This window comes from Ovis canadensis, chromosome 1, assembly GCF_042477335.2.
Source record: "Ovis canadensis isolate MfBH-ARS-UI-01 breed Bighorn chromosome 1, ARS-UI_OviCan_v2, whole genome shotgun sequence".
Lineage (NCBI taxonomy): Eukaryota > Metazoa > Chordata > Mammalia > Artiodactyla > Bovidae > Ovis > Ovis canadensis.
In genome coordinates this window covers 9332417-9359289 of record NC_091245.1, presented here as the reverse complement: position 1 = coordinate 9359289, position 26873 = coordinate 9332417, and the positions used below count along the sequence as shown (strand labels likewise).

Here is a 26873-nt window from a genome sequence, read left to right as displayed (position 1 = left end):
ACCCCCAGACTAGCTGGTATGGTCTGGGGCGCAGGCAGGCAGACCCACATTCACCTCTTCTGCAGCACACCGGGGCCTCCCCAGGATGCCTCACACCTGGGTCCCCTCCCAGACAGTGAGTTCCAGCTCTGTCTTCACACGTGAGTGACTTCCTCCGGCTCTCAGAGGGCCCGCAGTGAAAGTCTTCGCCAAGGCCCCGTGTCCCTGAGACAGCATGCCTGGGGACAGCGCAGGGAGGAGGGGGGCCTCGCCGCTCACTCCTCCAGGCTGGCTTGTCTCGGGGCCCCTGCTTCCGTTTCTTCAGGTCTCCTGGGGTTCCACGACCTGGAGCAGAGGGGCCACCTTCCCGGGAGCACCTCCATGGCCGTGCTCCCCCAAGCCTGGCAGGAGAGCTGGCTTCAGGGGAGGGCTAGCTTGTGCTTTCAAGCGTGTGCAGAGGGAGCCATCAGGGGCATGCCTGAGATGAGAGGAGGGCGAGCTGACCCGTACTGGAGTCCTCAGGCCTCATGCCTGGTCACACAGACCCTCTTTTCCCTGAAACCAAGGACAGCAAGAGCTGTCTGACTTAGATCTATCTCTCACACACATACATGCACACACACACACACACACACACACACACACACACAATGACTTTCTCATACACACTGACTCTCTTTCTCATATACACACTTTGATTCTAACACACACACACGCTCTCTCACACATACACACACACTCTGACTCTCTCTTGCACACACATACACACACACTCAACGCAATCCCAGTGAAAGAGCACCTTGTTCTGCCTGCTCTCAGCAGTGGGCTGGAGGCCCTGGCTTGGGGGAGGGGGACCATGACGGTGGCAGTGTTCACGGCCACCGTCCAGATAAGGCAGCAGTGCCTGGGGCTCGCCTGATCTGCACGCAGGACCCAACAGCTGTGGCGAGAGAGTTTTTTGCAGAATCACCCCTGTCAGGCCATGCACAGCAACGCTGGGGACTGTGACTCCGACAGCACATAGCGGTGCCCACGGAAAAGGCAGGGTCGCTTTGGCCTGACAGTCCTGGGAAGGTGTCCAAACACTCCCACTACCCCAGGCCCCTGAATCACAGGACTCCTACGGTCCTCGCCTCACCATCTTTCACTTCTTTCATGACTCGGGGTCCTTCCTGCGGGGTGCCCTCCTCCCTGGGATCCGAGCTCCTCCTCCCCACCGCCTCCCCTCCTCTGCTCCTGCTCTTCATCTCTCACAGCACCAAGCTTGGAGAAGTGGGGGGCGACTCTGGAGGAAACTCCAGGGCCGTGGCCAGGACAGAGGACTTCCCTGGGTGTCTCAGTCCTGACTGACTCTTCCACCAGGCCGTCCACCCATCACGCCCCTGAGCCCAGACCTCCAGAGCTGTCTGGGGGCACCCACTGCCTGTGTGACTCACCACTGTTGGATCCCATGAACTTTAGAAGCATACCTGATGAGTCCTGTGTTTTTCCATTTTACCTGCTCCTGTCTCAAACAGAATTAAAAATATATCTTCGTGAAAGTGCTTCCAGGGCAGAAGGCAGTGAATATTGATTCTCACATCATCTCTGGGTGCACAAAGGCAGCCTCCCTCCCATTCTTGTTCTTACCTTCACTGCTCAGGAAGGGACTGAGCCTGAAACCTACCAGGGAACAGGCATAATCTGAATGCAGAGTCCAGTCAGGAAAGAAGGCTCCAAACCCTGTGAACCCGTGAATCCCTAGGACGGTGTCTCATAGGGAACGTACAACCACCTTCCCAGAATGAAAACAGCCAAGCACCTGGAGGGCTCCTCATGGGTGCAGAGTCCCGGAGCCGGAGGGCCCATTCCTCCCAGGATGCTGTTTTAAACAGGACTTTGCAGGGCTTCTCATCGGACACCCACGGGGTCTGTCCGAGCCATGCCCTCGTGGCGGAGGTGCAGCGTGGCGCCCCAGCCTCAGGCGGTGTGGAGTCACCACGTCTGTCTGTTCTCTCCTCTCCTCTCTTGCAGAGATCGAGCAGGGCAGCTGCGGAGATCCCGGCGTACCTGCCTACGGCCGGCGGGAAGGCTCCCGGTTCCGCCACGGGGACACCCTCCAGTTTGAGTGCCAGCCTGCCTTTGAGCTGGTGGGGCAGAAGGCAATCACGTGCCAAAAGAATAACCAGTGGTCGGCTAAGAAGCCAGGCTGCGTGTGTAAGTGAGCAGGAAGGGGGGTCGCTTCTACTCAGAAGCCGGGGACCCATGTCCTAGCTTATCTGGGGGCCCTGTCCTTGGGAACCTCGTAGGGTTGTAACCACAGTTTCACTCTGGTTTCTTCTCTTTCTTGAAACGTCTCTGGCTGAGTCCTCATTTCTGGCAGTGACGTGGATGGTGTGGCTCTGAGCATGACTGCTCTTGACATCTGGGGCTTCTTCGACACCGCCTTCCTCTCCCTGGTGACCCTTGCAAACACTGTCAAACCCAGACGTTTCCTCCTCACCATTCTAGTTGTCGGTGACACCACACAGTCGAGTCAGGGTGGAAGGTGCTGGCAAAGTTCGTAAGACTCTAGACGCTCTGCCAGCCTGGGGGTACTGTGGGATACCATGGCCGTGCCGGGACATGCGGGTTTCATCCAATTGCTTCCTCTTGCATCAGATGTAGGGAGGGGTTGGGACCCAGCTGTCTTTGAATTGTTGATCTTTGGGAGAAGGGGTTGGAGTTGAGTGCTCTGTTCTCTGGGGACAACAAGGATTCTTTTCTTCCCTCCTCTGGGATGGTCTGACTTTGCTTTCCGGCGCAAATAATACTTGAAGTCCTGGCTCCCAGGGAAATCAGCTAGCGTGAGGGGGCAGTGTGTAAAGGAGCAGGCTTGGTCTTTGTTCAGGCATCAAAGGTTCTCCTTCTCTGGGCTGTCGTCTCTTTTTCTCCCAACGCTCACCCCCGCCACCCTCCGTCTCTTACAATCTGCTTTCCCCAGGGAAGGGCTGGCAGCCTGACTTCTCTTCTCCCTTCTCAGTGGGTTTCTCAGGTGCTGCCTCACAGACAAGGTTGGCCCCTGGTGGCGGGGAGAGGAGTAACCTGGGAGACTATAAGGAATATCTGTGATGATGGAGAGTTTGGCTCGGGAATGGCTGAGCCGGGTCATACCACAATGACTACTTCTCAAACAACGAAAAAAATCACTTTGTGTAGTTGGCAAAGCATTTTTTATGACTTGTGAGTTTTATGTAAAGATTCTTGCAGAGGTTTTTAAAGATCAAATTGCTCTTAGATGCACATTAAGCAAATCAAATTATTAAAAAATATATTGTGTGGAATCAGTCACGGATCTCTGGCCTGATGTGGTTAGAATATAGTGGCTGACAACGTGCACCCTGGAAGCTGGGGGTGAGGCAGGGGGCAGGGGAGGTTAGCAGGGACCAGGGCTGGGCAGGTTCAGAGATGAGCCTAGGGCTGAATGGGAGGGTCGAATGGAGCCCTGCAGAGCCTGTCAGAGTCAAGCCCTCAGAAGGCAAAAGGTCTGGGCTGCAGGAGTCCCAGGGAGCATGGGGGCTCCATCTCTGAAATCCATCTGGGAGAAACAAAGCAGAGAGAACTGGAAAGGGTCAGACTTTAGGGCAGAGAGCTGGCAGGAGTGGAGTGTGCCTCAGAGCCAGCCAGTAACTCAGAACCAGGATAAAGCTCCCTACTCCACAAACTGAGAAACGCAGGCCTCCGGGAGAAATGCTGCCTCCGGGAGGCGAGGGGGTCTGTCACTCAAGCCCTCCAGGAATTTATTTGCCCTTTTGGCTCTTAGAAGTAGTTTCAGGAAATCTCTCTGAAAACTTCAGTCAGTGCTGCTCAGCAGGCTCTCTGCTTCCAGGAGGAAAGCTGACAGAATGTTGAGCACTGCTTACAATCAGCTGAGAAGAAGCAGAGGGCAGAGGAGTCCTGGCGGGTACAGGCCAGTGCTCTCTGTGGTTTAAAACAAGGAAGAGGAGCCTGAGGCTTATTGATGAGAACTGTGAAGCAGGCACTCTGGGGATGGGGGGAGGGGGAAAGATGGCACTTCTTCCAGATGATTCTGGGAGATGGGGGGTGGTATCCCCAAGGTACTGCCACCACTCAGGTTTTTCTGATCGTCTCGATGTAGCAGACACGGCTGGAGTCTCAGGGATGCTGGCTCTGGTGGAGGAGGCCAGAGAGGACGTGCTGGCCCCAGGCCTTTGCACCATGAGCAAGATCACAAGTGAGTGCCATCTGTCAGCTTCTACTGAGACCCCAGCCCCTAATCTGATGCATCCCTGGGTCTCAGGCTTTGCCTTCAGGGAACTCCCGGTCTAACTCATGGTGAAAGACGGTACTAAGACGATCTGGGTGCGCCGAGAGAATTAGGGATTCAGCATCTGGAGACCTGTGTCAGTCTTGGCTCAGTTTCCTGGCTCTGACCAGGGCAGCTTCTCTCTGAAGTTTGCTTTGCTGATCTATCTTACAGCATTGTACTCCCCAATTCTAAGCCTTTGTGATCATATTTACAGAAAAAGACAACTATGACACGGACGGTCCTCACATTTTCCATCATGAACACTTGCAAACCACTTTCTAAAGTGGGTCATTTATACAGAGCTCGTTCTTCGAGGGATAAAGTTAAAATGTGGCATTCTCCTCCTGACCCCAGATCAAATATATAATATAGTGTGTGATCCTATAATAGATGTGTGATCCTATAATAGTGTGTGATCCGTAGAAAAAAGGACAATATCTGTAAGCATTTATAACAATATAGAATAGTCTAGTCAGTCTCTGCTTTATCATATGGTCATAAATGTATGCAGAAAAGCACCTCTAGCAAATGTCAGCTTCAGTGCCCTAATTTTCCATGTTAGTCACGGTAAATATTAACACAATATTTAGCAAACAATGTCGTTCTTTCCTTCTGAGGGTTTGGAGAGGACTTGAAGTTGGGGGTGTTTTGAAGGCTCAGATTTCTTTGAGCACTTGTCCAGAGAAGTGCACAGCTTTGCATTGTCCTTCTGTTGCAACATTTTCTTCAAAACTGTTACTGACTCGGGAATGGCCCTGCCGAGACTAGACAAGTACACTCTTGCCTTCATGTCCCAAAACATTCTCTGCAGCGAGCAGGGACTTTGGAATCATGTTGGCTTGCGAGCTGCCTTCGCAGTCGTAGATGGTCAGTAGATGGTCTTTTTTTTCATCTCGGTTCCTCACCGTGAGAAGCATTCTGAAAGAAAAGAGGGAACCGGCGTCTTTTCTCTTCCGCGCTCCTCCTCCTTGGCTGATTCACATCTCCAGGGATCGCTGCTCCAAAGCAGGCGGCAGCAATAGCACTTCCCATCCCTTCAACAGTATTCTCACTGCATGTCTGCCCTGTGCCGGGCTCCACCTGCAGGACTCAACCCAGGGTCCTGGTGAGAAAGCGCCCCCCGGGTTTCAAGCACCCTTCACCTTCCCAGAAACTCGGCCTGTTTCACTGGCTTCCTTACAAAAGCACCATGTGGGAGCCTCTCCCATATAACCCTGTCCCCTTCTTTCTCCACAACAAGAGACACAATAGAAGGAAGATACAAATAACTGATGGTGGGTTGCACAACACGCGATGCTTTGTTGACAGGCTAGCAGAACCCTTCACACCTCATAAGGAAGCCGGGAAACCAATTATCGGTCCATTAGCAGCCACTTGCAGAAGAAGCTTCAAAACAGCCTTCGCCAGGAGAATGCCAAGACCTTGCAGATGCCGGCTTCCCTTGGCCATTTTGTAAGCCACCACGAGAAGGCGTGAATCCTAATTGCTCGGTTCCTAATGTATATGGCATAGGTGTGAAATGAGGATACACAGGGATGCATTCAGTGTGAGTTACAAATCAGCAAGCGGTCCTTGAGAGACCAGGGAAGGGAGACGTGGGTCCTCAGGGGCTCAAGGAAAGTGTCACAGAGGATACGGGGCTGGAGGGTTGGGAGGTAAAGGAGGGTGCTCCATACAGGGATGCTGCAGAATATGGCCCTCTCCTAGCACCCTCACATCCTCTCTCCGCTGAGTTACTCCCCTCAACCACTCCCTGTGCACGCTCTGGACATGGACACACACACACACACACACACACACACACACACACACACTCAGATTTCTGGTCAGAAGAATGGACTAAGTCCTCAGATCATTGGGATTCTCAGCCTCAGCGCTACTGACATCTGGGGCCAGATAATTCTTTTATGGGGGGGTGCTCTTGTGCATTTTAGGATGTTTTAGCTGCACCCCTCCTGTCTTCTACCCACTAGAAGCCAGAAGCACACACACCCCTTCCACTACTAATTGTGACAACCAAATACATCTCCAGACATAGCCTGTATCCTCTGGGGGGGGGGGGGGAAGTCACCCAGGATGGAGAACCACCAGTATAGGATAAGCTAGTCTTGTCAGATTCTAAATATGATGAAATCTGTGTATTTGCATTTTAAATTAGGTCATGATCAGAAACTATTGAATCGTGACAGTGAGGAAGCATGGGGCAAAGGAAGATGCCAATATTTCTTACATGTTTTGTCATTGGGAAGATAGGACTCTTCCCTACAGCATCATGGAATATTTACTGTCTTATTTTACAGATGAAAACAAAGCTCAACGAGGCTCAGAGGTCATAGAACCGTTAGATGATGGGTTGGAATTTGAAGTGTTAACTGACAGCATTGGCGTCTGTTCCAAATGTACACTCTCTCTATTGCCCCAGATTTCCAGAATTCAAGAGGTCAGTAAGGACATGGAAAGCTTAGGACGACAACATTAGTCCAGACTGAGAAACAAACAGTGGTCATGAAGTAACAGAGACTGACAAGAGTGAAACAAATTCACGAGGGCTAGATCCGTGACCCGTGTTGGGACTACACCAGTATTTGCGCTTGTTCAGTCACCAAGTCGTGTCCGACTCCTCGCGACCCCGTGGGCTGCAGCTCGCCAGGCTTCCTTGTCCCTCACCGTTTCCCAGAGTTTGCCTGAGTTTATGTCCATTGAGTCAATGACCCCATCCAATCATCTCATCCTCTGTTGCCCTCTTCTCCTCCTGCCCTCAATCTTTCCCAGCATCAGGGCCTTTTCCAGTGACTCAGCTGTTCACATCAGGTGGCCAAAGTATTAGAGCTTCAGTATCAATCCTTCCGAAGAGTATTCAGGTTGCAATATACCTTTGTTGAAGTCACTTTTTTCATCTTTACTTTTTTTCTCATTCTTTCTACCTACCCATCCATTTATCCACCCATTTTGATGTATTGAGCACCTACTATGTACCAAACCAGCTGCATGAGTAGGTGTGGCCGATCCGGTAAAATTCTAAACTGGGGCACCTCTGGGAATGATCCTGCTCAGGCTGAAGGGGAGAGATCTTAATGCCATGTCCATACAAGGTACTGTAACTCTTTCAAGGAGTATCTTGAGTACAAGGACCTCTACTCAGCACAGGCTTTTGGTATACTCTAGTATTTTAAAGGTTTAAATAAATAAGATATTAATTTCACTTCCTTCAACCAAAGGCAATTTGTCCATTCCTTTTTGATTTTTACCCAGGCACACACATATTTCATATGGTTTTAATCAAAGTGAACATACCGTCTTGCATTCTGTCTTTTGAAGTTCATGTTATATTGCGTATCTTGTCATGTTACGACATGTCTTTTGTACTTTACCAGTCTTAAAATCTATGGAACATTCTGTCTAGTGAGTGGACCATGACTTAGCCAATTATCCTCTGGGGGAAATGCCATATAGCTCAATTATTTTTTATAAGCTTTTAACACCCTCAAGCATGCGTGCTCACATGTGCTCAGGCATGTCTGACTCTGTGATCCCAGGGACTATAACCCACCAGGCTCCTCTGTCATGGAATTTTCCAGGCAAGAACACAGGAGTAGGTTGGCACTCGTTCTCCTGGGAATCTTCCTGATCCAGAGATAGAACCTGCATCCTTTGCATCTCCTGCATTAGCAGGCAGATTCTTTCCCAGCTGAGCCACCTGGAACCCCATCCTCAAGCATATGACCTTTTTAGATCTTTTCTTGAATTCTGTCCTTGAGTAAATTTCCAGAAATGAGGTTGTTGGGCCAGAGTAGGAACGTTTAAAAATACTCATATCATTCCCCCAAAATGTTCTGCCAGGTCATAATGTCAGTAACGAAAGCTTGAAGGTTAAGACTAAGATTCGTATAACACATGTCCTTCCCATCCAGGAATATGGCATAGATTTCTCTGTGTGTTCATCTCCCTCCATTTTCCTAAATATTAACGACTTTATAGTTTTCTTCATATAGGTCACATGTATCTCCTGCAATCTTTACCAGCATCGCCAAATCTCAAGTACTTGTGTGGCCTTTTCAGCTTGTCAACTTACACCCTTGTCAGCTTCCATGAAGTGCCAAATGTTATGATAAGTGCTGCGAATCTAGAGGTGAACTGGGCACAGCCCTTGACCTCAAAGAGCCCGCTTTCACTTGAAGATAGACATAATTATGTAAATTAAAGTGGGCTCTTGCGGTTCAAAGTTTGCTTTTCCATCTAGAAAGCATTGGTGAGTCAGATGCGTTTAGAAACCGCCCCCTGAAGGTTCGTTCTTTTATCTGACACATATTCATTGAGGTCCAGTGATGTGGCAGGCATCACAGGAGGTGTGTGACAGGGGAGCAACAACCCGTCTGTTCCTAGAGCATAGACTTTCATCAATGCTGTTAGAATAGTTGGGCCTCAAAGATGGGAGGATGGAGGGGGGGCCCTGCTGGGAAGAAAGCTACTCTAATGGCAGTACTGGGTTCTGAGAGAAGCCAGGGGGTCTGGGGCTCTGCAAAAGGAGGAGGTTCATTGGATCCATAGACACACATATGCACAAGTGTGCACACACACACGCGCAGTCTCTACGTACTCGGTGTGTAGTGGTTCCGAAAGGAGTTGGCTGCTGCCAAAGTGAGTGAAAGAAAGAAGGGAGGTAGGGTCCATGGAGGAGGATCTAGAGAGAGACTGCTGGGTATGTGTGGCTGGAAGCATGTCCCTGTTGGAGCACGAGGTGTCAGGATTTCATTACAAGACTCTGGTCCTGGCCTTTCTCCAGCTGGCCTGGGTGCAGCCCTGCCCCGCAGGGACTTGGAGCATTTGCTGTTTGCAGCCCTTGGGTAGCAACTGTCTGTCCTGACACGTGGCTATGAGAGTGTCGCGTTGGTGTTTTCCTTTTCAGTTTGAAGGCTCTTTCCATTTGACATACATATTTTCCCCAGTCTCCAGCCTTCTTTCTTCTTTCTTTCTGTTTTGCTAGTTTGCATTGTACAGTTGTTTTACATATTTATGCAGACACATCTCTCGATATTTGTGATTTCTTTTCAAAGCTGACAGAGTTATCATTCTGCCACCGATCTGAAAGAACAGTCTGTTCTATTTTTGGTTATTTGTCAGTAATTTGATTTTTTTAATATAATTTGTTAATCCATCTGGAGTTTATTTAGATGAATGTATGATATTGTCCAAACTATTACACAGTTTTCCAACACAATTTATTAAGTAATTCATTTCCCTTTTGATTTGAGGCAAATGAATTGTTCTATCACATTCTGAATCCTCGGATGTAGTTAAGTCTGTTTCTTGACTCACCGCTTTGTTCCGCTGCTCATTTCTATCTTAGCACCGGTATTGAATAATTTTAATTGTTGTTTTATAATATGTTCTAATATCTAGCAGAGCTGGAAACTACTCCTTCCTCCGTTAATTATTTTCTCTTTCAGAATATTCATTGTTATTCTCATCTGTTTGCTGTTCAAGATTAATTTTAGAATCATTTTGTCATAGTAAAAAAAAATCCTATTGGGATTTTGTATGTGTGCTCCTATTAAACTATAAATTAACTTCAGGAAAATAGGCATTTTTATAGTACGCAGCCTTCCCATCCTGAAACGCGATGCGTCACTCTTTTGTTCATCTACTTTCATTTTTCCAAATATAACAGCTTTGTGGTTTTCTTCATATAGGTCACATACTTCGCTTGCTAGCTGTATTTTTAAACAGGCAGCTGCTTTTTCACTCCCCTCCCACCTCAACCGCAATGCCCTGTTGACACGTGAGGCATGCCCAGTTTCGCTCTTCATGGCTGAATCCTCGCATTCCCCATAAATATTTAACCCCAGGTTTTCCAGGACAAGTGCAGTTTCAAGCATCCTTTCCTTCATCCCAGAAAATATGATCACGATAACTAGAGTCCTTGGAAACTGCATCTTTCAAATGTTCAGAGAGAACTGGAATCAGCTGGGGTTTGAAAGTGTCAGCGTCAGTATGACAGATGATATTCCTGGTAATTGCTTGTAATCGGGGTAGGGGTCACGATAAGGGTGGTGTGAGCTCCCTCTGCTGATACGACGTTCTTCTTACTTCTCTGGGCTTCCATAAAGGTCCGGTGAACCTTCATGTGCCCCTGGAAGAGTAACAGAGAACCTGGAGATTGCTTTGGTCCAACTTTGTCAATTTCAGGCCAATTCCTAGAAGTTGAAACCAGATGGTTTCAGGCCCCCTTCCTCTGTTACCCGGTCCCCCAGCACATGGACACTGAAGACGTGTGCTAGCTTGTGGTGGAGCTGGGGGTGCCTGCTCTGTAGATGGTCTGCAGTAACTCAAAGGGTTCGTTTTCCAGAGCAGAAAGTCCTGGCAGTGACAGGAGGTGGGAATGGTCTGTATCTGCTCCTGCAATGGGGAATGGGCACTAAAGTCAGGGCTGTGAAGCCTGATGGGGCCACAGGGGCAGCCTGGGGAGAGAAACCTGGAGTTGAGGGAGACTGGGGCTGGGAGGACTGACCCTGGATGAACAGATGGCTCATAAAGAGGCCTGCCAGTATTTCCAATCAGAATATCCAAGGAAGTAGCTTTAACACTTGTCTCACCAGGCTAGAGTGGGTCCTATATTGCTTGTTAACCGTTGTTCTTAAATAGGCAGATACTTCATGGGGGAAGGTAGCCTCTTGTCCTCACCAGGGGAAGAGCGTCTACCCAGGCAGGCCATCCCAGCCTGGGCAAGAGGCTGCCTTTTCATTAAGAGCTTCTCTCACAGCAGGGACTGGAGAGGAAACCACGAATCGGGAAAGCAGCCCAGTCCCTGGGCTGGGGCACGCATGCTAGGGCAGGGATGGCAGGTGGGGAGGGTCTGGAAGCTCTGTGCACCTGTGGGTGTGCCAGGCTCTTCACAAGCCCACCAAATGCTGACTCTGGGGAGCCATACTCATATGTTTGAGGGGATGGGACTTCCTGTGACTGTCAGCCTTGGCTGGGCTTGGCTCAGGATCTGGCTGTAAGAACTGAGCCTGTAGAACCAAGGTATTCAGTGTACTGGAGAGTTGGGGTGGAGGGTCTCATCAGGCAAAGACTGGATGGGCAGGGATGGCTCACAAAGGAGGCACCCAGCACATCCAAAGAAGTAAAATCTACACTTTTCCCACCAGGCTAGTGTGGGTCACAAACATCACTTGTTACCTTTATTTTTAAATTGATACTTTATGGGGGAAGAAGGTATCTCTGGTGGCCCTGCCCAATATAAAATGAATCCCAACCCAGCTAATTATTACAATCACTCATAGGCTTTTAAAAATAGAGAATCTTGGTCTCATCTCCAGAAATTCTGATTCAGCAGGTCTGGGATGGGAGCCAGGAATTATTGTTCTAAAATTTTCCTAGATGATCTTTATCAGAATAGTAAACCCCGCTAATAAGGAATACCCTCTGCATGCTGATTGCTTACAGGAGTGTTTGGGGTCATTCCTGAGGGGCTTGGTCCCCTGATAGGATGGCAGCCTCTTGGGGCATGGGTTTAGAATTTATGTGGTCATATGTTGTGGTCATACGTTGTTGCTATGAGGCTGGCATAATGTGGGTGGTTATGATGGTGTTGGCCTTCTGGGGTTCAAGGAATGTTGACCTCCATGTTGATATCCTGGTGGGGAATGGGATGCAAAGTTCAGTATTGTGACATCACAACTCAGTGTTTCAGTCACCTGCCTTTCATTTCTCTGAATGCAGCAAATGTGGAGGGGAGGTCCTGCTCCACACCTGACTCAGTGCTGCTCGACCCTAGGACAGGGATGGAAATAATTCTCATGTGGTCCTTGTCCTCCAGCACCTCATGATCTAGTGAGTGTGATAAGCACATTCTTTTATGTAAATCAATCTTTGAACCACTGCAATTTAGAGATGTGGCCACCAAGTGCTGCCAGTATGTAAGGAAGAAAAATTCATTCCAACTGGAAGATTCTCAGAAGATTTCTTCTGAGCATCATGGGCAAAATTTCAGCCCAGTCAAACCCAGGAATCTATCCAGAACCAAACTGCAAAAACAGCTTAGAACAAGGCCCAGACCAAAGGCCGTATTCCTACACCTAAGAGTCCTGGGCCAAGGCATCTGGGCACCACAGTCACCTGGGTATACTGGGGGCTGGTAAAACTGACTAAACCTTAGGGGTCTTATCCTGCATTGTGACCTCTCCTTGAGGGTTGGGGCCGGGGAAGTGGGTATATCTGCTTTTCTCACTTTAGCTTTCAGTTTGGGGATCAGAGCAAACAGGTTCTTTCCCCTTTATAAAATGTTTGAATTTCTGTGTGCACCAAGTGCATTCCCCAGGCAGCAGCGCAGACTGTGCCTTTTCCACGGTGCTCTGTGATGTCTTCTCAGAGAGCTATGGGAGAGACCCAGAGCCTCTCTAATCAGGGTCTGTTTCCACTGCTGCTGACTCAGGGGCTGGGGCTCGAAGCTCTCCCAATACCCTCCCCCACCTGTGAGCCTCTAGACGGACTTGTCGTCTCACTTGGAAGCACATCCCCATCAAGCTCTCGGTGTTGCGGGTGTTCTCGGGGAAGACACTGCTCGCCTTTTGTAGGGACTGGACTTCAAGCAGAGCCTTGGGCTACCCTTCTTGGGGGAACAATGACCTTCCTTCCTTCCTGGCAACAAAGGCAATCTTGGGGGTCTCCGGAGATGGGCTCGGTGACAGGACTACTCCCCTCGGCTACCTCGTTAACTCACATCTTACTCAGGGAAACAGGTCAAGCACGCACCCCCACCTGCTCCGACCATGGTCTTGAAGGTAGCTCTCTCAGGCTAACTATAAACTCGCCTGTATCACTGTGGATTCCCCTGGAAGAAGATCCGAGTACACTTCCTTATGATCCAGGGACGTCCACTAAGTGTGATTTTCCACTTTGCAATGGCTGCTGGTCTGCAGTTAGGACTGGGCTTAGAGTGGCCAGGACCATGGATAGCTCTAGTCTCCCTGAGGGAAGATGCTCTGGAGAAGCTGGTGGGGCTCTCCAAGAGGGTCCCAGGAGCACCTTCTGAGCTGTTGTGAATGTAGAGTATACCCTTTCTTGCATTCTCCTGAACTCATAGGAAGGCTTGGGTTCTGGGGCTAGTCATGCCCACAGACTTCTCGCCAGCTCATAGCCATGTCTGGCTGATGACATTAATGAAGAATAGGTGAAGAACTACTGAGGATCAGAGTGCAAACCTTTTGGTCTGGAGCCTCCCTGGTTTGAGGACTGGGCTATGCTGGGGAGAGGTGGGGAGACCCTGCTGTCATCCCCGCAGGCTGGTTGAGACTCACAGGTACGCTGAGCAGAGGCCTTTGTGGAGATGTGGTCTCCAACAGGAGCACTGGGACATGCCCCTTGTTTCCAATTCAGCGAAAATTGATGTGTAGTATAATACCCGGGTGCCTAGGCGCGGGACTGCACTCCTTGCCTTTCAGAAGCTTCATCGTAATGCATCTCACAACCAAGGTGTGATTTCAGAGTGATTAGTTTAATTTTGCTACATGTGGAAGTAGAAAGTGAGGTACAGAAACTTCTCCCCCTCCACAACACCAGACAAACCCAAATTTGGGGGCCCAGGGACTTGATCTGTCTACATATACTTTCCTAAGAATTTATGGTCTTTTTTCTGGGTAAAAGCTGAGCCCGGGGAGTGCAGAGTGAGCTCCTTCCCAGGAGTACAGGGCAGGCGCCGTCCTCACACTTGAGATCATCAGGGACCAGAGCTGTCCTGCCTGCTGGTGATAGGAGATCCTCAGTCATCAGCTCAGGATGAGCCTCCAGCTCAGAGCCTGGCCTTGGCAGGGACCTCTGAGCAGGTCTAAAGAGGATCTAAGCCCCAGAATAAGCTCTAGGAGTGGTTTGAGTGGGCATTTTTCCATAGGTGTGGCAAAAGTCAATCACGACACAGGATAGTTTTAGGCAGCAGGGAATTCCCACAGGTTGGCCTGGTGCTGATAAGCAGTCACTTTATACCAAGAACCTAGCCAGTCTCTAAGGGGTTACAGTCAAGGTCCAATCGCAGGACACAAGAGTTTAGCCATTGTCAGAGCCCTCCCGCTGAGTTTTTGTTTAAGATTTTCTTCCAGAAGGGACTGGATTGTGAATGAGGAACTACTTGCTCAGGATAAAAGATGTTTTTGTGGAAGGAAAGTAAAAGGCCTCGTGTGGGATGACCATCCATCCATATTTGCCTGGGACCATCCCAGTTTACATCTTCCGTCCTAAGGCAATTATTGAGTGCTCCCATCTTTCGTTCTCAAAAGTGTCCCAGTTGGGGCATTATGTTCTGTGATCTCCCCAACCATGACCCGACAGACGCCACGCCAAGAAAGGCATGGAGCCTCAGCTGAGCGCCCTGGATGCCGAAGGTGGTCTCTGAGCCACAGATCTAAGAGGTGCAGAGACGGACTCTTTTCTCCTTCTCCCATCATCCGTGCCCCCTCCCCTCTCTCACCATTCCCAGGTGCCCTGGCCCTCTTGCAGACCTCTGGGTACTCAGCTCTTTCCCACCTCAGTGCCTTCGACCTGAGGTTCACCGTGCTGGAATGCTCCTCAGGAAGCTGGATCCTTCTCATCACCACCGTCACCTCCTCAGAGAGGCTTTCTCTGACTACCCCATCCAGAAGAGCCATCCTTCACTTTCCCATTTCTCCATCCCTTGTCCTAAGTGTATGAGTCAACTTTTGCTATGGCATCAACCGTGCAAAAATCTCAACGAATTACAACAACAAATATTTATTTCTCACTTGCATCCCACATGGATTTATTTCTCACCTGCATCCCATGAGGGCTGTAGGTCAGGTGCAGCTCTGCAGGGCTCAGGGGAACCCTACATAGCCTCTCATTCTGGAGGTGTCTGCTTGAACATCCCTATGTCATGCCCTCTCACCTTCCATGGGGCGAAGTCACCAGGCCAAAGTCGATGGAGTAGGCAAGAGGGCTCTGCCTATAAGGCAGCAAGGAAGGGCAGGGAATATACTCGAGCACAGTAAGCAATGCTTTTTTACTTGTTGATTGCCTGTGCCCTCACGACACTGTAAATTTCCTAAAACAATATATGTCTTATTCACTATTGTGTCTACAGTACCAATCAGATAGCAAATACTTGGTAAGTACTGGTTTCCTGTTTTATTATAGTTATTACTAATCATGTTCGTGTCAGGTTTATTATAAAGACAAAGCCAAAACGGTACGGATAAGAGAGGCTTTGGTTTGAAGGATACCTGGCCAGCCAGCGCCTCCTAACGTGGGGTTTCTACACCTCTCAGGCCAGTGGGGTAATGGTCAAGGTTGGCTTGGGTGCTGCCTTAGTGCTTTCTGGCTGCTCTAGTAAAATGCCACAGACTGGGTAGCTTATAAACCACAAAAACGTGTTGCTCACAGTTCTGGAAGCTGGAATTCTGAGACCAGGGTGCCAGGGTCCTCCCCCTGGCCCTCCTGCTGGTCTCAGTCTTCTCCTTATATCCTTCCATGATGGACAGGGACCAGGGATCTCTCTGGAGCCTCTTTTATAAAGCATTGACCGCATCCATTCATGAGAACACCATCCTCACTATTGAAGTAGCTCCCAAAGGCCTCGCTGGCTACTACCATCACCCATGGGCATTAGGATTTCAGTGTACGAATCTGGGGGGGGGGGGGGGCGGGACTCAAACATTCAGACCACAGTGGGCTCTGAGCAGAATGATCCTGGCATACAGACTCTATGGCTGCAGCTAGCAAGCATAAATGGGGGGAGGGAGCCCACACCACTCTATGGAAAAGATGCTTAACAGAGTTTTCCAGATGGACAGAAGGAGAGAACACTCTAGAAAGAAAAAAATAGCCAGAGCAAGACCTAGCATTTGACTTGCACATTTGCAGGACTTCAGTGGTCCAATATGACTGGAATGTCATGGGCAGTAGGAGGTGAGAAAATAAAGATAAAAGAGGTTGGCAAGGGCCTTTGGTCGTTGGGGTCTTTTTGTGCCCTTTAGAGAAGTTCAGGCTTTATCCTCAGTGCAACAGGGAGTCTTTCAAGAGTTCCAAGCAAAGATGAAACATCCTGAGAATTTGTGATTTACAAAAATCCATTCTGGAGCCAACATGTAGGATGGATTCAAAAAGAATGAGATTTAAAGACAGAAAACCAGTTGGCTATTGCAGTAGGAAGAAGACCTTCCCTTAATAGGGTGTGACGAGGATGTGGCGAGTTCAAGAGACAGTGAAGGGAGAGAATCAGCAGAAGCTAGTTACAGACTGGATTTGGAAGCAAGGGAAAGGGGTTGATATGTTTCCCTTAAGCAACTGGGCATTGTCATTCATGGTGATAGGGAATGAAGGAGGCTTAGGAAAACAGATAAAGAGGTCAGTCCTGCACACGCACCCGAGGTGCTGGTGGGATCTGCAGTGGAGAAGCATGTCAGACAGTTACACACCAAGTCTGAACACGCAGGCGGGCGTGGGCTGCCAGTGTCGTTTAGGAGGCGAGAGCATGAGGAAGGTGCTATGGGGTGAGATGGGGCCAAGGGAAAACCCATAACTGGGCAGGCCTGAGTCACTCCCTGATGCCAGGGAATGTTCCAAACGCAAGATTCTAGGAAAACCAGGCTGGGGAAAGAAGACTAGGAGCTCAATTTGGGCCATATTTAGTTTAATTTGCTCTGATAAAATCCAGACCCCTCTTCCTGGGTCTAAAAGACCCGTCATCCTCTCCAGCTCGTCTGGTGCTCCTAGCTCCGTGGTTCACCCTGCTCCTGCTCTGTTGGCCTCCCTTCTCTCCCGCCACCACAGTCACCAAGTCTGTGCCCACCTCAGGGCCTTTGGACTTGCAATCGCCTCCACCTGGAGCAATCTTCCCTTAGGCTGGCTGACTCTGTATCGTCAGGCCTTATCTCAGAGGATGCTTCCTCAGACGGGCCATCCCTGACCCCGCCTTGAAAGCAAGCTATCCCCCCTCCATCCACTCTTCCCCCCATTCCACCGTGTGTTCTTTCTTACCATTTAGAATGCAGACTTCAAGAGGCTGAGGACTTGCCGATCTGTCTGGTTTGTAACCCACCCCCTCCCCCACCATGTCTAAATTAGTCTTTGTCACACAGCAGATGCCCAGTGAATATGCCAGCTTGGTAAGGACATTCCAAGGTCATTCAAAGGGGCTGTCGGAGCTGGAGTGGAAAGCCTGGGGTGGGTGTGATCGGAGACAGAGGGGAAGCATTTCAGGAACAAGAGAGGGCTCAGCTCTGTCAAAGGCCCTACTCACATAGTGCAGGGGGCCAGTGCTCGTGCCGGCCTAGGAGGTGGGGATAGGAGAAAACAAAGAAATGCAACAACTTAACGCAATTCATGGCTTTACATCAAATATTAACCGAAGGGGACATGGTCCATGCTCAGTAAATACACGGGCAGCGTCATCCCTCTATGTCTGATGCTCCTTTTGGAATGTGTGCATATGAGTTTCTAAGGAGCTGACCAGGTGGCTCTAGGGGTGAAGTATCCACTTGCCAGTGCAGATTCAGTCTCTGGGTCGGGAAGACCCCCTGGAGGAGGGCGTGGCAACCCACTCCAGTGTTCTTGCCTGGAGAATCCCAGGGCCAGAGGAGCCTGCTGGGCCACGGTCCATAGGGTCACAAAGAGTGAGACACGACTTAACTCGACACGCATACTCGCGCATGCTCGTGTGAGTTTCTAGAAAGCATTCTCAGGATTCTTCTCGAGGAGAAAACCAAGCGCTAACTTCATCTTGTTTGCGATAAGGATGAGCCCAGATAGGTAGCCAGTTTCAGCCTCATGTGTGTGACCTTGAAGACCTCGCCCAGCTGCCTAGGGCCAAAGGAAGTTAATAACTTTCACCAGCTCCAGTGCCAGAGATGTCAAAATGACTCCGATGAAAACTACTGTACCTTGAGCTTCTGAGCAGAAGGAAGTGAAAGGAATTCACTAGTGGGTTTGTGAAGCCCCTGCCTCCCACTCAGCTCTGGTTCATCAGCAGGGATGCCTCAGTTTACTGGTCCAGAGATGCACAGTGAAGCAAGAACAATCTAACTGGGCCTTTACTGCTTGGGTGAGCTCTGCTGGAGAAAATCGCCCAACCAGGCAAATCGGCACTGCTGCACATTCACGGTCACTAGTCTCAATGAAGCCTGCACAGTGCCCGGCATCCATCTGTGTTCCTCAAGCCAGTCTGTTCTATTCTTCCCTGTGGAAGCTCTGCCAAGCCTTCTCCACCCTCCTCCATCCTGGGATCAGCCCACCTCCTCACCTTACCCTGGAGAATGATCATCTTGTCTTCTGCCTGGCAGGCAGCATGCTCAAAATCCAAATTTCAAAAGACACCAAGCCTGCAGCTCATCACCATCCCATCCCCATCCTTCCTCTCACCTTCCCACATCTTATACAGAGGTGCTCTGTCCTCTCTACCATCAAAAAACCAATGTGCCTGTAGCTTATACTTCCCATTTAGGCTTTAGATCAGGGATCTAGATCAGGGATTCAAGCGCCTTTAAACTAACAGTAAGACGCAGTACGGAATACATTCACACGCACACACACACACACACACACACACACACACACACACGCTGGACATAATTGAAACAGATTCACAAACAGTATTTACCTTTAACCCTGTAATGCACTCAGGTATTTTCCATTCTCTTCCTTTTGTTTTTTCCTTTCTTCTTTTATTTTAGCACCATGACCCACCATATTGCTTTCACGATGAGTCACTATTTCAAAAATTTTGCTATTGATTCCCCCTCACCTCCTGCTTTCTCAGGAATCTATGCCTCTTGTAATCCATCCTCTTCTTTAAAATATATATATATATATTTATTTCAGTTATTATTTATTTAACTGACCCAAGTCATAGTTGCAGTGTGTGAACCCTTTGGTTACAGCATGTGGGATCTAGTTCCCCAGCCAGGGATTGAACCTCAGTCCCCTGCATTGGGAATGGGGAGCCTTAGCCACCCATCCTCTTTATTCCGTGTGAAAGAAGCCTCTCCCCTTCTGCCACATCCTTCCCATCAACATGTGAATTTCTTCAGGTCCCTCTTCTCTTACAGGTAAAGTTCTTTAACACCTCCAGACCCTTTGATGGGATGTCTTCCCTTGCTGTAGCCACCCTTCACTTCCCAGTCCCTTCTTGCCACATACGTTCTGACCTCTGTGTCCACCACACCTGGGAACTGCTCTCACCCAGGTCACTAATGAGCCTCCTTTTGCTAAAACTCAATGGGTTTTACACAGAGGCTCCACTCTATTCAGAACAGCTAGCCTTTCTCTGCTTCTGGAAACCACTCTTGTGTTTTCCCTCCTACCTTCAACTGCTCTGTCTCCATCTGGCCTGCCCATAACTTTTCTCTGCTTTTGTCTTTATTAAGTTTATTCTCCCTTCTCTGCTTAATCTTGTTTGGTTATTCTCTTTGTCATGTTTTTAGTTTAAATGCTCATGTCATGTATTTCTTTTTTATTTAATAATGAATAAGGCTATTAATTTTCCCTTAAATACAGCTTTGGCCTAGTATTGTTATCATTATTATAAGTAATCTGTATGGACAGCTTTGCAATGTTCCATGCTGTCTGTTTTTTCTTTGCCAACTTGATAACCTTGTCTCTTAATTTCCTTAGCTTATAATTCTATTCTGAGCATTTATCTTTTCGTTGAATGTGTGAGTAGTTCTTCGTATGTTAGGACGTCCCCGGTGGCTCAGATGGTAAAGTGTCCGCCTCCAATGCAGGAGACTCAGTTTCGATCACCCGGTCTAGAGGATCCCCTGGAGAAGGAAATGGCAACCCACTCCAGTACTCTTGCCTGGAAAATTCCATGAATGGAGGAGCCTGGTAGGCTACAGTCCATGGAGTCACAAGGTGTTGGACACAACTGAGCGACTTCACTCATATGTTAAACATAGTAAATATTTGATTATACTCACTTGCCAGTATTTCCTTTTTTTCTTATTTGTTTTATTTTACTAATTTATTTAAATTGGAGGCTAATTACTTTACAGTATTGTAGTGGTTTTGCCATACATTGACATGAATTCACCACATGTGTACATGTGTTCCCCATCCTGAACCCCCCTCCCACCTCCTTCCCCATCCCATCCCTCAGGGTCATCCCAGTGCACCAGCCCTGAGTGCCTTGTCTCATGCATCAAACCTGGACTGGCAATCTGTTTCACATATGATAATATACGTGTTTCAGTGCTATTCTCTCAAATCATCCCACCCTCGCCTTCTCTCACAGAGTCCAAAAGTCTGTTCTTTACATCTGTGTCTCTTTTGCTGTCTTGCATATAGGGTCATCGTCACCATCTTTCTAAATTCCATACATATGCATTAATATACTGTATTGGTGTTTTTCTTTCTGGCTTACTTCACTCTGTATAATAGGCTCCAGTTTCATCCACCTCATTAGAACTAATTCAAATATATTCTTTTTAATGGCTGAGTAATATTCCATTGTGTATATGTCCCACAGCTTTCTTATCCATTCAACTGCTGATGGACATCTAGGTTGCTTCCATGTCCTGACTATTATAAACAGTGCTGTGATGAACACTGGGGTACACGTGTCTCTTTCAGTTCTGGTTTCCTCGGTGTGTATGCCCAGTAGTGGGATTGCTGGGTCATATGGCAGCTCTATTTCCAGGTTTTTAAGGAATCTCCACACTGTTCTCCATAGTAGCTGTACTAATTTGCATTCCTACCAACACTGTAAGAGGGTTCCCTTTTCTCCACACCCTCTCCAGCATTTATTGCTTGTAGACTTTTGGATAGCAGCCATTCTGACTGGCGTGAGATGGTACCTAATTGTGGTTTTGATTTGCATTTCTCTGATAATGAGTGACGTTGAGCATCTTTTCATGTGTTTGTTAGCCATCTGTGTGTCTTCTTTGGAGAAATGTCTGTTTAGTTCTTTGGCCCATTTTTTGATTGGGTCGTTTATTTTCCTGGAATTGAGCTGCAGGAGCTACTTGTATGTTTTTGAGGTTAATTCTTTGTCAGTTGCTCCGTTTGCTATTATTTTCTCCCATTCCATAGGCTGTCTTTTCACCTTGTTTCTAGTTTCCTTCATTGTACAAAAGCTTGTAAGTTTAATTATATCCCATTTGTTTATTTTTGCTTTTGTTTCCATTACTCTGGGAGGTGGGTCATAGAGGATCCTGCTGTGATTTATGTCGGAGAGTGTTTTGCCCGTTTTCCTCTGGGAGTTTTATAGTTCCTGGTCTTACATTTAGATCTTTAATCCATTTTGAGTTTATTTTTGCATATGGCATTAGAAAAAAGTGTTCTAGTTTCATTCTTTTACAAGTGGTTGACCAGTTTTCCCAGCACCACTTGTTAAAGAGATTGTCATTTGGTCCTCACTGTTAAACTTCTGTGAGTCCATGGACTGGCCCTCCAAACTGATTTATCCATGGAACTCTCCAGGCAAGAATACTGGAGTGAGGTGCCATCTCCTTCTCTGAGGGGATCTTCCCAACCCAGGGATTGAACTCGTGTCTCCTGTGTCTCCTGCCTTGGCAGGCAGATTCTTTACCACTATACCCCCTGGAAAGCCTGGTGATTTTTGAAATCCAAAAAGGTTTCATTTCTGTAAGTTAAAATACTATTTCCTAACTTCAGTATAATGTTAAGCAACTCCTGCCCCACGTCTGAGATTATGCAAATATTCCTTATATTTTCTTCTGGTATTTCTGTTGTATGCTGAGTGAAATGTGGGTTTATTTTTTCATCAACTGGTTAGCCATTTGTCCAAGACTCCCTTATTGATCAAGCAACATTTGCCCTGCTAATTTAAAAAGTCTCCTTTATCATATACTACATTTTTGGATGTCTGTGTCCATTTCTGAATTTTCTTTTTCTTTTTTTTCTTTTTTTTTTTTTTTTTTTTTTGGTTCTTACCGATTTCTCTTTTGATAACAATACAGATGTTGTTATTGCAGCTTTGTAGTATGTTTCAGTATCTGAGTTGACAAACCTCCCTGCCACTGGAAAAAATAGGTAATATGGTTGAAAGCTTGGGCTCCAGAACCAGCTTTCCTGGGTTTACAGCCTAGCTACATCACTTACATGTCTTGTGACAGTGGGCAGGTTACTTGACCACCAAACTTGGCTTCTACATCTCTAAAATGGGATAATATTAATGGGATAATATTAAAGGGATAAAAAATTAATGGGATAAAATGGGATAATAATAATATTCATCTCAGAGAGCCATTGTGAGGCTGGGTGGGTCAAGACATATGACATCTTAGAATGCCAGCTACCACCTCATATACTGTTTTTTCCTTGTCTCTCTCAAGGAGTGACTGGATCTTTTTACCTATTTATTCCAACAGATCGATCACTCCAGAAAAAAAATTAACGTGGATCTTGCCTGGAATTGCTTTAAATTTTGCCTGGAATAATGTCACATTTGTACAATGATTTGAAGACAATTTTTATCTTAACACGGCTTCCCTGGTGGCTCAGATGGTAGAGTCTGCCTGCAGTGCAGGAGACCTGGATTCGATCCCTGGGTTGGGAAGTTCCTCTGGAGAAGGGAATGGCAACCCACTCCAGTATTCTTGCTTGGAGAATCCCATTGGCAGAGGAGCCTGGCAGGCTACAGCCCATGGACTCACAAAGAGTCGGGCACTACTGAGCAACTAACACTTTATCTTAACAATATGAACTCGTCACCCAGAAAAAAAGTTTGTCTCATTTGTTAGTTTTCTTTTCTGCCTATCAATAAAGGCTTGTTGATTATAGCTCATGTTTGTTTAGTGTTTTAGGGCTGAATTTGGTTTGATAGCACTTTGCATATAGGATTATGTTTACACTGTGGATGTATCGATATGTGAGTAGGTGAGTGTGAACATGTATATCACATACTATCTTATGGGAATATTTGTATCAAGATTAATTAAGTAGCTTTTCTACTACAGCTTGGTTAACATTTAAAAGTTCTGGGCCTAAGAATACCTACTCCCTAAATATTTTTCGGTCTCCTCAATTTAAGATTTCCTTGGAAATTCTGCGTTTTGTGAATATTTCCATTGTATTAGTGTGTTGTACATACTATTCTTTTATAATTGGCATATCTCCTTAATTTTATTATCCAGTCTCTATGTATATATGTCTTCTCTCTTTATTTCTTGAGGACCCCAGTGAGAAGTTTTTCTTTTACTGGTCTCTTTGGTTAACTTTTCTCTGCTTTTATCTTTATTAAGTTTATTCCCCCTTCTGTCCTTAATCTTGTTTGGTTATTCTCTTTGTCATGTTTTTAGTTTGAGCTCTCGTTTCACTTATTTCTTTTTTATTTAGTAATGAATAAGGCTATTAATTTTCCCTTAAACACAGCTTTGGCCTAGTACCATTATCATTATTATAAGTAATCTGTATTGATTGATAGCCTTTGTTTCCTTTTTGAACTCAAGAACTTACTTAGGAAAGGATTTCATACATTTTCAGCTGACTAGGAATTTTTATTTATTCTTTTATTATTGATTTCTAGTTTATTTGCACTGTGACTAGAAATGGGTCCTGGCAGTTTTTGCTTTGTAGAGGCATTTACAGAGAGTTCTTTCTGGCCCAGTATAGAGGTCATTTCTGTAATATTCCTTGGGCACTTGTGAGGAAGGTTCTGTTCCTTGTTTGCAGGTCACAAAGTTTCATTTAACATATACCCACTCATAGAATTCTAGAGATCTTTTTTATCTTTATTTACTTTTGCCATCAGGTTAGTATTTTTTATCTAACTCTTATGTTTTCTAAAATGGTTTATTTTGTCTGTTTCAGTGCTTTGGGCCGAATGTATCATAACTGTCATATCTTCATTTTGGAATGTGCATATCACCCATTTTTTAAATGTCACCTTTGGATTTTGGCTTTTGTCTTGCCTCACTGGGTCTCTAGTAATTGAATTATCATTTTAAAAGCACTGAAACTAGCAGTGACAACACCGAAAGAAAAGAGAGTAAAAGCGCATTTTTCAACAAAACTTCTATTTCTTACTCAAGGTCCTATTAAATAATAATCCAATATTAAGCATAGAAATGATGCATCTACTTGGTAATGAGTTTCCCACCTTTATTATTTTTTGAAAGTCCAAACCTTTTAAAGGCTTATTCAAGGTCAAGATTCTTGAGCACAACCTGGTAACTGCTTCCAAAGGGAGAAGGCACTTCACGTCCCTCCTTTACCTGGGTGATTGACAGTGATGAGATCCAATCACCATACACTTTTTTAATCCTCATTTGGCACACTGAGAAGAAAATTCTCCAAGAGAAACCTTCTGATGTAACATGTAAACCTAATTTTCCAGAGTGAGAGAGATTAGACGTTTGTTGAACTCTGCACACTCCTTTTTCCTGCATTTATTGCAACAAGTCTGAATTATCCCTTGGGATAGAAGGCTGAGCTTTTCAGGACCAAGTTTCTGTTCTATTTGTCACCTCTATCTGTCAGTTTATCGCCTCTGTCTCTCTAGGTGTGAAAGGAAATGTTTTGATAGCTGTTCAGGGGTCTCTTGGCCTGAAAAAAAACGGGGGGGGGGATCATTAAGAGCCTGTTATGATATGATAACCCCCAAGGGTCTAATACTAGTATTAAAACTAATTTTTTATAGTTTGCATTTTCCTTCACCAGTAGTTCTCAAACCCCGGCTACACCTTGGGATTACCCAGGGAGCTTTGAGCACCTGTGTTGCACTGGGTGCCCATCACCAAATAAACAGGATCCCTTGGGGCCTGAGCACTGGTAGACTGAAACACTCTTCTAATCTGAAGTCTGAGCTATCTTGGCCCTTTTCCTTATTTTTGACTGTTCTGAGTCTCTTTAAAGTGTATCTTTCCCCAAAATGAGGGTTATATTTTTCTAAGATAGATTAACCTGTATACATTTATTATCATAAATGATGTTTTGCCTCTTCCCCCCCTTTTTAGCATCTTATTTTACATTTCTCCTCTTTATGATTCCTTGTTGTTTCCTTTGAATTCCATTTTTTTGCTAAATTGACTGCTTTGCTTTTTCCCCTTTGGCAATTTTGAAGATAAGCTACTTTATAGTCTATTACTAATTACACTTAACATCTTTAAAGACACGCTCTAACCTATATTTCTGTAATTAACCACAGAAACCATATAACAGAACTTCTTGCAAAATGAGAAAATTAGCATATCTCCTTGCTTCAAACTTTATGCTTTACATCAGAATAATCTGCATTACTTTACCCTGGGGTTTGGGCAGGAATAATATCTTTTATGTTCTTTTCCAACAAATATTTGCTACACTTGCATTCTATTTTCTATGTTTATAGCAATTATTTAGATTATTTACTATATGCTTTATTTGCTTATTGCCAATTTTTTTTCATTTTTTATTAACCATAACGTTCCCATACTCGAGTTCTGTATTTTGATTCATCTCTTGGTTGGATAGAAAACATCTTCAAGTGTTTTCTTTTTTATATATTATATGGATAATATATTTTTTCAAGGTCTTTGATACTGGCAGCAGTTTCTGTTGTCTTTGCTGTTTAACAATTTGGCTTGGTCATACCCTTTTCTATTCTAAATTATCCAGGAACAGATCTGCACTGTGTCTAACAGAAATGTGTTGAGGATCACGGCATAGTGTTTTTTCCTTGTTTCCAGAGCTGACACGGGTGTCCGCTTTACAGACTTTGGTCAGTTCTTTTGGTTGGGACTTGGAACAGGATCGGGATATGAGGCATATATACTCACATCACCATCTTTTCAGATGGTTTAGTTGCTCAGTCATGTCTGACTCTTTTGCAGCTCCATGGACTTGTAGCCCACCAGGCTCCTCTGTCAATAGAATTTCCCAGGCAAGAATACTGAAGTGGGTTGCCATTTTCTTCTCCAGGGGATTTTCCCAATGCGGGGATCAAACCTGCATCTCCTGCTTGGCAGGTGGATTCTTTACCACTGAGCCACCCTGGAAACCCATTTTTAGATGATATCAACCATTAAATACTCATTGATTCATTCAGCAAATATTGATTGAGCACAGATAATGTACCAGGCATTGTGGCAGCCCTGGGGATTCAGAGGAATCAAACAGACAAGATCTCTGCACTCACGGAGTATATATGTGTGTGTTGGGGAGAGGGAAGGACAAAACATCAAGAAACTAGTGAACAAGATCATTTTGAAGAGTGATGGGATAAGCTACCATATAGAGCTGCTAAAAGTGGTGCTCCTGGAGGTTTACCACTTGGCAACTCTGGATAAAGGGTATAAGGAAAGTATGTGGTAGCGTGATGGAGTGGGGATGGGGACTCAGCAGGCATTAATTAAATCCTCTGCGGCAAATGCATGTGTGCTCATGCTTTCAGTGCCTCTGAAATTGTAGAGCTTTTCTTTGCTTTTGGTCTACCTTGATGTTGTTCTTCTAGTAGGCAAGCCGTGTGGTTTTTACCCTCTCTCTGTCTTCAGGTAGCGGGCTCCATTGGTTTCATATTCCTCATTATGTGTATTATGCTCCCAGCTGGACTGCCACAAAGCTATGGGTGGGATAGCTCTGTTGGGGGACATCTGTGTCCAGCCTAGAGCTTCTAGTTCAGGGCTGATATAATGCTTGGGGTCAACGGATCTTTAGCAGATTC

The 26873-nt window shown here is 46.4% G+C and overlaps 1 protein-coding gene across 1 annotated transcript in view; it reads left to right on the top strand.

Annotated features, from left to right (window-relative positions):
• Positions 1-26873, top strand: part of CSMD2 (CUB and Sushi multiple domains 2) — a 682283-nt gene that overhangs the window by 409487 nt on the left and 245923 nt on the right. Inside the window, exon 13 of the mRNA XM_069545242.1 lies at positions 1993-2175. Within this exon, the coding sequence (XP_069401343.1) occupies positions 1993-2175 (183 nt within the window). The remainder of the gene's footprint in view (positions 1-1992; positions 2176-26873) is intronic.